Source organism: Ambystoma mexicanum, chromosome 1p (assembly GCF_040938575.1).
Source record: "Ambystoma mexicanum isolate Mex_15411 chromosome 1p, UKY_AmexF1_1, whole genome shotgun sequence".
NCBI lineage: Eukaryota > Metazoa > Chordata > Amphibia > Caudata > Ambystomatidae > Ambystoma > Ambystoma mexicanum.
In genome coordinates, this window is record NC_090921.1 from 182,454,942 (window position 1) to 182,469,483 (window position 14,542).

Genomic DNA, 14,542 nt, shown 5'->3' on the forward strand with positions numbered 1-14,542 from the left:
TCTTTATGTTTCTGGGATCAATTGTACTTTAGTGCCAGCCCATTCCCTCCTAGCAGTGAAGCTCGATTGCTATGCCATGTTACCAATTCAGAGTTTTTGTCCAACTTGGTGGACTCTGGTTTCCACTTAGGATCAGTCTCTTTACATCCCTCACCAGAGGGCTGTGTTGAAACTTGTAGGGACAAAAGATGCTTCTTATATTGATATAGTGCTTTAGCATTACATATGGTGGCCACCAAGTCTGCCACACTAATAATTCAAAGTGGACAATGAGACAGAACAACACACCTGTTCTTTGACTGCAAAATTGACAATCGTGGTTTTGGAAGAGGTCTCTGGCGTATAGTGTGGGTTGGATAATTTGGTAGTGATATAGAAACGGAAAGTAGGGTTGTACTCTATTTCCTTGTCACCAATCTTGATCTGCAGGCGTCCACCTGTAAAAAAATAAATTAAAAAAATTAGATAACACTTCAATCCAAGAAATAACACTAATATCTGACAAACGTTTGAGCCATGTATAGTATGGTGTCCCTGGTAATAGCAGAATGATTTAAATGGGCCTGCCAAATTGAAAAAGGGCATAACAAGCGTTAAACCTCAATAGGTAGACAACTTCAGAGAAATACCAAGAGACTGAACATGAGTTGCCTTTTCTATCCGAGTTAAGAACGCTGAAGGCAAACAATCGTCTAGATCCAACCAGTTGAAATGCACTATCTGGGGTGCCACATGCAGCGAATCCTAAAGGTCTTTCATTAAGTAGCTAAAAATCTACCTTTACCACCCATCCCCTAATCCCAAATACATTCTGAAGTGCGCAAACACAAAGCACTTGCTTGCACCAGAATGGTCTAGCATTACAAATATATCTGAAACAGAACTTCAAAGTAATTGGAAACATTAATTTCAAAATGGTGGAGATGAACATGTAGATTGGCCACCAGGGGGCGTAGAAATGTAGAAGTGTCTGTGTGCTGCTCTCACCCAAGGGCCGAATTGTATCCAGAGCCCCCCCGAGAAGCCCCCGTTTGAGGTAGCAGTTCCTCCCCCCGAGGTGCCCAACGGCCAAGTGAACCTGCTGATGAAAGTCTCCAGACCCAGGGAGGCACGAGAAACAAGCCAAGTCTGCGGCGGTGGGATGTACCCAGCACTCGAGCCATAGAGAGGACCGAGAAGCACAGCCTGGAGTGTGCAGGCCAGGGGTGGCCTGGAGGCTGCGGTCCCTGCGGCAGGACCTGAGTGTTTATGGGAACCCCTGGAGCCCTGCCCCTCCCCCCCTGGACTGGACCGTGGTCGAGGACCAGCGAAAAGAAACTAAACAATCGGAGCAGAGGACAAGCACCTCAGGTACACTGCCCCCCCCCCATGTTTCGTAGACAGCGCTGTAGCGTAACCCAAGCTCCCTAGGCATGGCTGTACCCTTCTATGCAGCAAGTCAGCACTGATGCCCCCTGAGACTCACCCCCGCCCCCGCAAAAGCCAGCAGAGCCTTGAGGGCCACCGCAGAGCCCCAGGGGCGCAAACCCATTGTGTGGGGCCACCTTTCCACACAGTTGAGGCCTCCCAAGCTTGTACCCCACATCCTGCCCTACATCAGAGGACGACACCAGAGACTCCTTTGAGACATGGGGCCCGCCTAATCCTTGCGTCTACCTGAGTGGACCCCTGAGGGGGCCCTAGTGAAGATCCTCAGTGCCCCTGAGTGTGCCCTCACACCTATGTCTGGGCCCCGTGACTTGCAATCTGCACTGGGAAGACCACGATCTGCGCTGTGATCCAACCAGCAGAGGAAACGCCCCCCCCCTTAATTGCGGCCCGAAAGCCCCCTTGGACTTCGTGCACCCTGTGGGGGCCCAAAAGTAAAATTCGGTCATACAACAGGCCGGTAAGCAAGGGATTAACGGACACCACCCCCGGCCCGTCCCCAACACTCCCCAGAGTGGAACCCCCATTCCGAAGCCTAGTAACCCAGAAGTCACTCAGCCACCCATGAGCTGGGAAACCTTGCTGCGAAAATTCCAATACGACCAGGCGCACCCCTCCCCCTCAACACAGGAAATCATGCCTGCCACGGCTGCACCAGACACGGAGGAGACCCAGTCGATGAGCAAGGGCATGGAGGTGCTTCTTGAAGAGATAAGAGGCTGTAAGGCAGACATTAGCAAAAGACTGGATGGGCTGGACAAGAAAGTAGACAGTATGGATGACCGTATCCAGGGCCTCGAAGCAAACCAATCCTCTGTGGATCTATTAGAAACCCAAATCGATATGAGACTCTCAGGGCTGGAGAGAAGGGAAGAGAAGTATGCGCTAAAAATTGATGATTTTGAACATCGCAAACGTTCCAACAACCTAAGGTTTTTCGGATTCCCGGAGCAAGAAGGAGAAACACAACAACATCATTAAGGCCATAAATTGGGTTGTTGGACAGCTCTTCAATGAGGGAAACACCAACAAACCCACCACTGACAGAGCGCATAGAGCAGAGGGGGGCAGGGGGGGCTCTAGGGGTCCACGGTCAGTGTTGGCAAGATTCCATTACTTTGCAGAGAAATCAAAGATCCTGGAAATACCAAGAAAAAGGGGCCCAGTGGAGTGGGGCGCCTCACAGATAACTGTGTTCCAGGATCTGTCGGCCTTCACGCTGACTAGGAGGAGACTCTGCGCACCACTGACAAAGTGGCTTAGCTCCAGAGGATTGCGTTAGAAGTGGGGGTTTCCCTTCTCCCTTGCCTTCGAATACGAGGGGTATAAATATTGCCTTGTACCGGAAGACTGACATAAGCAGAGTGACTCAGGAACTGTAAGGCAACTCAGCCCTAGCGGCTACAGCGGAGTCTTGACGAGGAGAGCTAAGTGAAACCCAGAAGGTCAATGGATTTGTGGACGGACGCCTTTTTCGTGGCCATCGGAAATTCAAGTAGTAAAACCCGGTGTCGCCCCCGCAGTCCGGAGAACGGGGCTCAGTACTTGGTGGGTCCATGAGATTGAACCACGTAGTGACACCCGGCGGTGCTCCGTAGCCCTTGGCGCTTTCAAACCAATAAGGCGGAACAGCCAGTGTTTGATTTCTAAGAGGCCAGGGGGTTACTTGGGACACCTGTTATGAGGCGGCGTTCCTGTGGGCCGACCAGTAAAATATTGTGGAGTAATTTCTTTTTACTACAGGGGTGGAGGGAGAGGTGGGTTTAGGGTCAACAAAAGCAGGCTCAATGGGGAGGATCAGAGGTGCCACATTGAGATTCTCAAGCCTGAGGGTGGGGTAGACAATGGTGGTCTGGCCCAGCGATGTGTTAGATGCCGCAGGTAGTCAATGGAATCATTTATTTTAGCCAGGGGTGCCGCTAACAACAGTTGGTACTGTTTACAGAAATCCATCGTGAAACCATTGTCAACTGGGGCCTTTCCTGCTTTTAGTCTCTGAATCGCTATCAGCACTTCTTCCCTTGTTACCTCTGCCTCGAGTGCCTCCTCCTCCTCCGCTGTTAGTTTAGCCAGAGGTAAACCATCGAGGTAGGCGCGCATCGGCTCATGTGTTGGCTCTTCCGGCCTCGCGTAGAGCTATTGGTAGTAGGCAGCGAATTGGGCTGGGATGTCTTCTCTTCTATCCACCATTTCCCCTTCCACCCTTTGCACCCCTTCAACCCTTCTCTCTGCCCTACACCCTCTGACCCTACTCGCCAGGAACGCTCCGGCACATCTCCCCTTTCACAATACTTTTGGCGCGTAAACCTCATTCGCTTTATCATCTCGCCTATAGATACTGAGTGGAGCTCCTGCCTCTTGTCCCTCATCTCCTCCAGAAGCCCTTCCCTATCCACACCCTTCTGTCCTAACTGGACCCTTAGGGCCTTAAGCTTGTCACAGAGTCTGGCCTTCACTAAACTCCTCTACCATTTCCTCTGAGCCCCTTCTGCAATGAGCAGTCCCTGCAATGTGGCTTTCGTTGCCTCCCACACCATAGCCATGTGCACCTCACCGGCATCGTTGGCCTCAAAGTATTCCCCTATCTCTTTCCCCAAAACTTCCCGGAACACCCAGTCTCTCGTCAGTGTATCATTGCATCTACACCAGCACTGCCGCTGCCCTGACTTTGCCACCTTCCACTCTGCCACCACTAGTTTGTGGTCCGACCAGGCTATCACCTCAACCTTAGGGTGTCTCACCTCTCCCAACCATTCCCAAGGGGCCAGAATCAGGTCTAATGTAGTGTACGAACAAACAGTGAGGAGGGGAGAAAAATGTACAGCCCCCTGGCCCCGGGAAATGACGCTGCCAAACATCCACCCAGTCCTAATCTTGCAGGAGGTTACAAAAATCTGTGTTCTCTTTCGCCAGCGCCGTCGTGCCCCCCACCCCCCTCTTTGCTAACCACCAATCTAATGTCAGGTTGGCCGCTAGGTGGAAATTCCACCCCTCCCACAGCCCTCCCAAGATCGTAGTCCCTTCCGCTCGGAATTCCAACATCTCGAAGATTTGGCACAAACCTTTCACCTGTCCCCAGTTGGGCGCATATAATGTGGCCAATGTGATTCGTGTGCTCTCATAATAGCCTTTGATCCCAAGAAATCACCCTCCATATCCCTGCTTGATCTGCACCTCCGTCATCTAGAAAGCCTTTCCAACTACGATGCCCACCCCCCACTTTCTTGCGACCCTTGTTCAAAGCCCAGTAGTTCTTGGCAATGTCTCTCCCCTTTATTCCCGATTCGGACCCCCGCTTGTAGTGAGTCTCTTGCAAAAAGAGGATCACTAAGCGCCGTTTGTGGAACATGTGGCTGGTGAGTGATCTCTTAGTCTGTGAGTTGAGCCCCTTTATATTCAGTGTGGCCACCTTTACCTCAACCATAGCCTTTCAGTACCCTTCTCGACCTGTCTGCCAGCCCCTTTGAATGGCTCCCCCCTCCAAACCTCCTCTCCCCCCACTCGTTCCCATTCCCGCTTAGGAATCTGATTGTGTGTCCCGCCCATCACAGACCGCCCAGTCGAACCACCAGAATTGAGGCCCCCGCCCTGGACGTTTTACCTACTCCACTCCCAGCCCTGCCTTAGCCCCACTCTCCTACAGTATCCCCATAGTCCTACCCCACAGAAAGCCCCGCAACAGGAGGGTTTATTACAAACTGTATACGAAACAGCCGTATGGTTAACCTACCCATCTCCCTAGGCCCCTTCATGTGTCATCCTGCCGGGGTGAAGGGGTATTGAGCATCTGACATTTCCTGGCCCCCTGGGTTTTACGCCTGCTCCGTGTGACCTGCAGGCCTCATGGTCCTCGGCTGGGATCAGCGCCATACCCCCCGTCCTTCTGCAAAGTACCGCCCTGTGGACCCACCAGGTCATCTATGGCCTGCTTAACCTCTGCCTCTGTGACCAGTTGGTATATTTCACCCTCCCACTCAAAAATCAGTGCAAACAGATAATCCCACCTGTACTCGATTCCTTTCTCCTGAAGCCACCTAGTGAGGGGCCCACACTTCTTGCGCCTCAGCAATGTGCTGGCCAACAGGTCCTGAAAGATGGCCACTATGGCGTCCCCATACTCTGCAATGCTCCTACGGCGTGCCTTCTCGAGAATCCTCACCTTTTGGCTATAGTAGTGCAAATGTGTCAGGACCGAGTGCAGCTCTCTGCTCTCCCCCCACCCCGCACGGTGCCCTCTGTCCACATTTACCCCTTCACTTTCATTGGCGCCCAGCACCATTCCCATTATATCCTGAACCTTCTGCTCCAGGCTGTTGGGGGATTCCCCTTCCACCTCTCGTAGCCCAAAAAACCAAAAGGTTATTACGCTTCTCCCGGTATTCAATGTCATCAGCATTGAGGTGCATCTCCTCCTCCCGCCTTTCCAACTCCACAAAGCGTGCCTCAGACTGTGCCAGAAGGATCCCTGTCGAGGCCTGGTTGGCTTTCGCCACTTCCACTCTCTCCTCCAGAGTGCTCCCTTTCGCCGATAGGTCCGCCACCTTAGCCCCTATGTCTGTTCTCATTCCTCGTATTTCCTCCAAGATGGCCTGAATCGTGCCAATCTCACCCACGCAAGGGTTGGGGTCTCTGTCACCCTTAACCTTCGCCATCTTCTCGCTGACGCGATATCGATATTGCTCGAGGGTGTCTCCAATTCATCCACCTACGTCCCCTCTTTCGAATCAGTCTATTGCATCCATCCCCCTCAGACTTGTGCGTGTCCTGCTCCAAACACACCCTGCTAGTAAGGCCTTGCTGGTCCACTTTCTGCCCTGGGACGCTTGCCACCTGTATCGCCTCTACTCCAGGGGTCCACCCACTACAATGTGCGTCACCGCTGTCCACCATCTCCTTGCCCTGCGCCACCCTGCCGAGCTTCCTCTGGCGCACAGATGCACAATGTCCTTGGGTCACCTCTTCCATGCTTTACAGTGGCACGTAACAGTTCCACACCTGTTTCCGAACGGCCACCACCACAGTCTTAATATTGCAGCTCGAGCCACTGGCACTCCAACCTTTAGGCTTGTGCTTGTTGCGCCTGCCAGGCTGGGAGCAACTCCCTCCGCTGGTACACGAGCCCACGTGTCTGCACTTCTCCACTGCTCTCACCATGTGCCTCACAGGGTTATTAACTCGGCAGCCTATCCATTGATAGCCCTGCATTGCTCAGCCTCACCATTCTTCCCATGGAGTTTGCTGTGCGCAGGGCAGCTACGCCAGCACTGTGCTTCCCGGGCTCAGGGTTTCCCTTGCTCGTCCCGAGTTGAGATCACTGGCCACCCGCCAGCCTCAGCTCCTCCCCCAGGGGCCTACCTCCTCCTCCTGCATTCGCTGAGCCATCCGGCTCCACGGGGCTTACCGCCTGTTTCCCCGCTTTGGGCCGTGCATCCGCCGCCACTGGGGCCGCCAAGATCCTCTCCTTCCCCCTGGAGCCTGGGCCCTCCCACCCCAGCACGCAGGGCACCTCGTCGGAGGTCCGCCTCCCAGCCCGCTCAAGCCAACAGCAATAAGGGTCGTTTCTCAGCCGGGGGGGGGGAATTTCACCCCCGGTAGTGTTGCAGCCTTGCCCCTCAGCCATAGGGCAAGTTCACCCACCCGGGAACCCTCTGACAGGGGTCGCGGGTCCAACAACTCTGCCAGCCTCCACATAAAACTCAGGTCAGGGGACGGAGCAAGACATTCAGGCTGCCATTTTGCCTGTGCCCCCTAGTGGGCAGCCAAAAATATATATATTTTAAATAAACATGCCATCTGCACGTATAACGAAAAGAGATTACTATACAAAAACCGACCCTAAAAGAAGGACAGAGAAAATTCAACAGACACTATGTCACTCCATCGGTTTGAGTAGGCTGGCGATTGTCGTCAAAGTGGCAATCTTGGGTGCATCGATGTGCGATCAATGAGGCAGCAGTTCAAGGGCTAGCTGGGCCGAGCTGAAGTTGTAACACCCTGCTTGGTATAAATGGGAATGACCCAATTCCCATATGTGGTCCTGAAGAAAGTTGCTTTAATGAGAGGACAAAGCTACGGCAGTCAAATAGACAACAGAAACATATGTAGACTTTGTGAATCTGTGGAATTGAATAAACACAGAAAGTACCATCGGCTATTGAGGTGGAGGACATTTGTATTGTAAATTAAACTGTATGTTGACCAAAGTAGTCAACCCATCAAATATGATAGATACATGTTTTAAGATATTGAATGGATGGAAGGATTGAATGTTGTGTGTGAGTCGAATTATGATAATGTGGTGAATTTTTTTTTAGTTTTTCGAATTGATATTTATATGTTTCTACGATAATAAACTAATTTTGAATTTAAAGAGTGACATTTATTGTTATTTATGAAAAGATAAATGTTTTAATATATACCGTTCCCTATCCCACACGTGCAGGTCTAAGACAGGGTGCATGCTTAAATCCTTTTTGGGGGCAAGGAAGTATATTGAATAAATATCTTTGTTTACATCTAGAAGTAGAATCAGCTCTATCGCTCCCTTCTGTAGTTGTGTTAGTATTCCTGCTTGTAGAATCAAGTGATGCTCTTGCGTCATTCTTCTTGATCTCGGCGGATGGTAGAGAGGTGTTTCCTCCCCCATCCCACATATGTATGCATATAACCATCACAGAATAACAAAAACAGGAGCAGACAAAGCAAAAACATAGCCACAACCAGAGCGTCCAGCATTATTCTGTGCGGGCCTAGGCTTAAAAGTCTCACTGAGCCACGCTCAGGGGGGAGACAGTCACCAGGGAAGTTGCCGACCGATCCCCACAGTGTCCGGCACACCTTGAATATGAAGATCCCTAGTCCCCCAGCCCCCAGCAGGGCATAGCACTCGCCAGACCATAAGACCGTCATTTGCAGATCCGAGACCATGGTCAGATGACAGTTCCACCAAAGTCCAGCCATCGCGTGGGTAGCCCAGTGTTCCATTCCCCACCTGCCTCCTGATCACCATGCTCACGGGGAACAATGCTGCCCGCGGGCAAGCAGGCACGCAAGCAAGCGCCCGCCCCCCGCGGCTCCCCAACCCAAGGAACACACCCCGCCCCCTGTTGCCACCCCCATCTAGTAAGTCAGTAATAGGCCTCTGCCAATTCACAAACGGTCCGCCTTCCACTGGAAGATCAGGAGCTTGCGAGCCGAGAATAATAGGATGTGGACGAGCACGAACGATGTGTTTGTGTATATCATTGCCCAGTATGCTGCAATCTTTCGGACAGATCCACAGATAGTGGCCTAGTGTGCCCAGCCTCTCGCAATGTCGCCAGCATGTGGATGTCTGAGTGAAGTCCATTCCAAAGAGCTTACTAGGCGTGTAATACAACCTTTGGACCACCTTATATTGGATCTCCGTGTTGCAAACATTGTGCGATATCTCAGGGATGGTATCGAAGACACCAACCTGTGTTTCTAGGTCACTGGACCATTGAGATGCGAGTGCGCAGCTACATTTCACATTGTTGGGGATGCATATAGTGTAGAATGAGCATAGACACGGGTGGACGGTAACATTTTGCTCCAGTTTCCTTTCACCTGCTGTGGCCCTGGCTCGGAGTGTGCGTTCTGTCATATTTGAGCGGATCACCGCAAGTAATGTGCGGTAGTGCAACCAGTCAGACCCCCGGTAGGTGTAGAACCATCTTGGCCTCTTGAAATCCAAAGGGGGTTCCCTCATCGTAGAGGCCCATCATTCTGTGACCAAAGGGTATTTTGATGGGCATGCAGAGTCCAGGCCGATGGACAAGATATTGTATATGCTGATACATGCCGGTCAGCGCCCAGCAACGCCCTCATCCTGTGCCATTGAACTAAGGTCGGCCTAGTACAGGATGCATCCTGACTGCCCTAGGGAGTCTGTTCAGCAGGATGGCCAGGATTTTAGATGGAAAATAAGGTGCCATCAAAGCTATATCCATAGCCCTCCAGCCCGAGGCATCCGCTGTGTCGAGCCATTGTTTGGCCCGGCACCGCGAATCCCCCATCCCCTTAGTGGCCTGTAACACGTCAAGTCGGATCTGCACGTATTTTCCCCACCAGATGAATTTAGTTAGGTGAGTGTCTAGCTCCTTGTACATTTGGGGCATCGGGGTAGAGGGTAACATCATTGCCAGGTAAACACATTTTGGAAGTGAATTCATTTTAAAGGAGTTAATCCGGCCTATTAGGGACAACAGTAACTTGTTCCAATTGGCCATATCGGCGATGATCTTCTAAAGGGTTGGGGTTTAATTCAGCTCCATGATTTCAAACAGCAAAGGGCAAACGAGCACTCCAAGATATTAAATACAGCGTAGCTGGAGGCGGAACGGGGCAATCCCAGGGGATGTCGGTCCTAAGCGGGAGGATCTTGGACATCGACCAATCAACCTTATATCCGGTCATGGGGCCAAAGTCGTGTAGCAGTTGCTGCAGCCTTGGGAGCGAAGTCGTAAAGCCACTTACGTAGACCAGAAGGTCGTCTGCATACAACAATACCGATGTTCCTCCCCCCTCGCAGCATGCCCGACCACCCAGGGTCGGTACAGAGTTTTCCACAAGCGGCTCACTGGAAAGTGCATACAGAAGGGGGAAAGTGGACATCCCTGACTGGTGCCTGAATGGAGTGGGAATGGAGCAGAGGTGATTCCATTGGTTGTCACCAAGGCTGTAGGGTCCATATACAGTAGCCCAACTACGCTGAGGAAGGCTGGGGGGATTCATATATGGCCAGCACTCGAAACAAAGTCCCATCAGACTTTATCGAATGCTTTGTCTCTATAAAAAGTCAAAATAACTTCCCCCGGATCCCTCCTCTGTAAAGAAGGCATGGAATCAGACAGTGATGACAGACACAAGTGATCACAGTTTAAGAGTGTTTAGTGAACTTCAATGGGTTGGTTGAATGCCTACCTAAACCTAAATCTAAGGATGGGTGCAAGCTACGACCATCAAATAATAATAACGCAGTCCTAGTTCAGTCTGTGTCAAAATAAAAGGGCCTATACTAAATACAAAAAGGGGTGGGACAATAATGTATGCAAAAAGAAAAGTGTTTAAGAAATAATATGTCAGAATAGTTGAGCCGTTGGCTTCGCTTCCCTGCGTTTTCAGCATGGGGCAAGGCAGCACGTTCGAGCTTCGCACACACTCTGGGGATTCTCTGCCACGAGGATACAGTTCAAACCATAGGTATTGGGGCCTTCTGCCAAAACCTCTTTCTCAATAACAGTCACTTACTGCAGAGGGCATGTCATAACAAACAAGCATCAAAGTTCCTTTCTTATCAGGATTTTCACATTCACAAGTTCTCACTTCTAGTGTTCATCATGGGTCTCCCTCCTTTAGGCTCGGACCCCTGTTTACCACAGTGTTCACAATTGGTCTCCCTCGTTCAGGCTCGTACCATGGATCTCCCTCGTTTGGGTTTGAATCCCTTTAGCACAATGTTCACAATTGATCTCCCTCGTTCGGGCTATGATCATGTAATCTCACTTTCTATGATTTCCTCTTGATATCAAAAATCAAAGACTTTCGAATGTGCGATGGGTTTTGCTTAAACCGTCACAGGACCACTTTTGATTCACTTCATACAATGTTCTTGTTAATCTTACACTTTCGTTTCTGCCACTTCTTGGCTGAATACCCTACAGAGACCTTCGATTGAGCACCCTTGTGGTGCTGGACTACTCTGTCACTGGTTTTGTATCTTTTCTCCTTAAATGTGCACACATTCATCAGCAATTAGCTTTCCTCGCGTCTTTCATCTTACGCGTTTCAATGTTCATTCTTGCTCTCTTTATACAATGCTGCCGCTTGCAACCTTGACTTGAATACAGACCTGTCTTGCATCGGTCTCCCCAACTCACCGGCTGGGTTGATCTCTCTGGTGTTGCTTTTGATCTTGGAGCCAAGGACGGTACCACAGCGGCTGCTGTTCCTCAGCGTCTTGGTCAGCCGTGCAGGAGGGCCCCAGGTATCTCTGACACACAATACAGGATTCTTCATTCTGGTTTCCTGGCCTTACGCTTTCTAATCTGTAGGATTCTGGAAAGTAACGGTTTCTCACTAAAAAGGTCATGGGTATCTCCCTACTTTTGTACCTTTTTTGGTTTGCCATCTTCCTTCCTTCGTTTAGCTGCCATTGGGAAAGGACTGTTCCTTTGTGTGCTTTACCTTGCTCAGAGTATGCTCTCGGGCTCTGCCTTTTATCTGTGTGGGGAAATTTGGTGGAAGTCAGGTGTGGGTGATTACCAGTAATTGTACTATTCCCATAGTAGTGGGAATTGTCAGGTACAATGCTCGGGTGCGAGTCTGTTTTATCCCAGAGCGAGCTGTCCGTGTGAAAGTGTTTGTGAGGTGAAAGGGGAGGCAGGTAGAGTTTCAAAATATCCTATCGAGTAGGATGCTGGTAAAGGTGTTACAGGGAGGAGGATACCACGTCTTGCCATCTGGTGTCCCACTCCCCGAAGACCCCTCCCCCAGTTGATCCTCCCACACTGGTCCACCCCCAGGGTCCGGATCCAAAGGTAATGTCCATGCCCCGGCCACCTGAGAGAGAGAGAGAGAGAGAGAGAGAGAGAGAGAGACCCCCAGGGACTAATCAGTGAGACACCTTCCGGTTTCTCACACCTCCAGGCTATCACATGGAGCAACCCATCTTCTCTACTCTTTGTGCCAGAAATTTAGCCAGGATCTTAGCGTCTTCGTTTATCAAGGAGATTGGTTGATAGGATCTGCAGTCCTCAGGATACCGCCCCTTTTCATGAAAAGTTACAATGTTGGCCACAAGCATCGACTGTGGTAGGTGACCCTTGACTTGCGCTTCTATAAACACTGCTTCGAACCGTGGGGCCAGCTGATCGACTAGTGATTTATATAGGTCGATGGGCAGTCCATCCGGTCAGGACGCTTTACCCGCTGTCGCGTCCCGCTCCTCCCAGGGTACTGCTTCTCCTCCATACACTAAACACATGGCGCTTAATACAACGCCGGCTCCAACGTCCACATCGGACTATGTTTCCCAACAAGTCTGGCGCCCTGTAAATTCTCATGCAACGTTGGGTGCGGCGCTTGCCACGCCTCACCCTGAAGCATTGTATTTATTCAAGTCACTACTACAGAACGGTGCTCCTAAATGGTTCTTACGTTCTTTCATGATACAGTTGCTTAATGTTCTGCGAGTCTGTTTGTTTTCCTGTCTCCTGATTTGGCTCCCCGATCTTTGGCTACGCTCCCGGACCTGTCTCGCTTCTGCCTCTGAAGTGGTTCCTGACTTAAGGCTTTTCCTTCGGACTGATTACCCGGCTACCTTTATTTGGCTCTCTACATTCTGGCAACGCTTTTCTGCTACTCCTAAAACAGCATCTATTTGCTTCATCCCTCTTGCATGATATCCTGGCCCCCATTGAATAACTGGATCACGTTTATCCGGACTGCTTTCTGCTTATCCCTCAGTTTTCTTCTCACAGACCTGGTATCACCCTCCTTCCTTTTCGGGACGCTGTGCTGTGTTTTGTAAGGGTTTCCTACCTCCTAAATCTGGAAACGGTGTTCTTCCCCCGTTTTGGACGTTCTGCTGACTTCCCCTAAGAATTTCTCTGCTTTGGATTTGCATCCCCCTTCTCACTGGACCTTTGACTTGGATCCCGTGGTTGTGCTTACTTTTGGACTTCCCGACCCCCTCTGGATTATTGGTGACTTCAACTCTCCCCTAAATTGTGCCCTTGTGACGCCTGGGTTAGGGGCCCCTAGGTGATGATCCCACTGTCCTCCCAACGGACCTGACCTCTCTCTGGAGACATCTGTATGCTCTTAACCCACACTAGTTTGAGCATTTGCTTCACGTAGGTTTCCCACCTGCTTTCACAACCGAACAGGTAAGAGTAGGGTTTGTCTGGGGGTGACACAGGTGGTGTGTTTTGGAATGCACTCAAGCAATACTGAATATTTGTACCTGTTTTTCCCCCCTCTAGCTCTGCTGTTTGCTCCTGCCTTTTCACCTGAGCCTCTAGCCTGGCAGGTATTTGTTATTCTACAGGCTGCGCTCTTGGGGGAAAAGTCTCGCTTCAATCTGTGGAAGGAGTCCACGGTGTCCAAAGGAACTGGGGCTCCTTGGCTGTCCTCGATCCGGACCAGGGGGTCTTCGATTCTGACAACCGCCGAGAGCGGACCTATGGCTCAAGTTATCTCAGCAGCAGTGATCAGGTGTCCCAGTTCAGCTCTCTGAGTAGCAATGCGGTTTTGCCGGAGCACCCTCGTGAGGAATTTGTCTATCCGATGCCCCGGAAGCGGATCAAGCTCAGCGTATAACTCACTGTAAAATTCTGCGAACCAATCATTTATGTTACGCTCCCCGATAAGGGGCATCCCATTGCGATCCCGGCCGCTGATTATATTCTGCAAGGCCTGCCTGGTACGGACGGCGAGCGCCAACAAGTGAAGGGGGCGGTCCCCATCACAACAGTAAGCTTGCGACCAGCTAGTGAATGATTTTTGGACCCGTTGGGTAGCAGTACACTTCAGCTCTGCCCGAAGCGTTGTAAGATGTGCATATGTTTGAGGGCCACGGGTGTGTTTGTGTTGCCTCACGGTGCGCGCAATGTCAGCACTCAACTGAGTCTCCTGTTCCCACCATACCCTTGGTTTCTGGGTCCGTCTGGAAATGCACTGCCCCCTGAGAAAAGCTTTAAAAGCATCCCAGCAGGCTGCATCAGAGTACTCCGGTGTCAGGTTGACTTACCGAAAATCGTCAGTATCAGCCCCGAGGTGTTCGAGGAAGTCTGGATATCCCAGTGACCTTAGATTAAGGCACCACGTCAGTCTGCTACATGGAGTCCCCGGAAGTGCAATACGGAGGAGTACCGGTGTTAGGAAAGATACTCATTTATGTAAGGTTTTCCATCCAGTTATGTAACCCCCCCAACTGTTTGCTGCTGTTAAACACCATAGTCTGACTTTGCCAGAGCAGCACAGCCTTCTGCTGCACTCCCTGGGGTTTTTCGCTCACTTTCTTATGGGGAAACTGACATGCCCTTAAAGACAGTCAGAACTGGGAGACTTAGTTTCCCTTAGTCCTTGTTGC

General features: G+C 50.9%; 1 protein-coding gene across 1 annotated transcript in view; it reads right to left on the reverse strand.

The window, feature by feature from the left end:
* DNAH2 (dynein axonemal heavy chain 2) overlaps positions 1–14,542 on the reverse strand; it is a 3,498,763-nt gene that overhangs the window by 475,609 nt on the left and 3,008,612 nt on the right. The window contains exon 71 of the mRNA XM_069646273.1: positions 289–437. Within this exon, the coding sequence (XP_069502374.1) occupies positions 289–437 (149 nt within the window). The remainder of the gene's footprint in view (positions 1–288; positions 438–14,542) is intronic.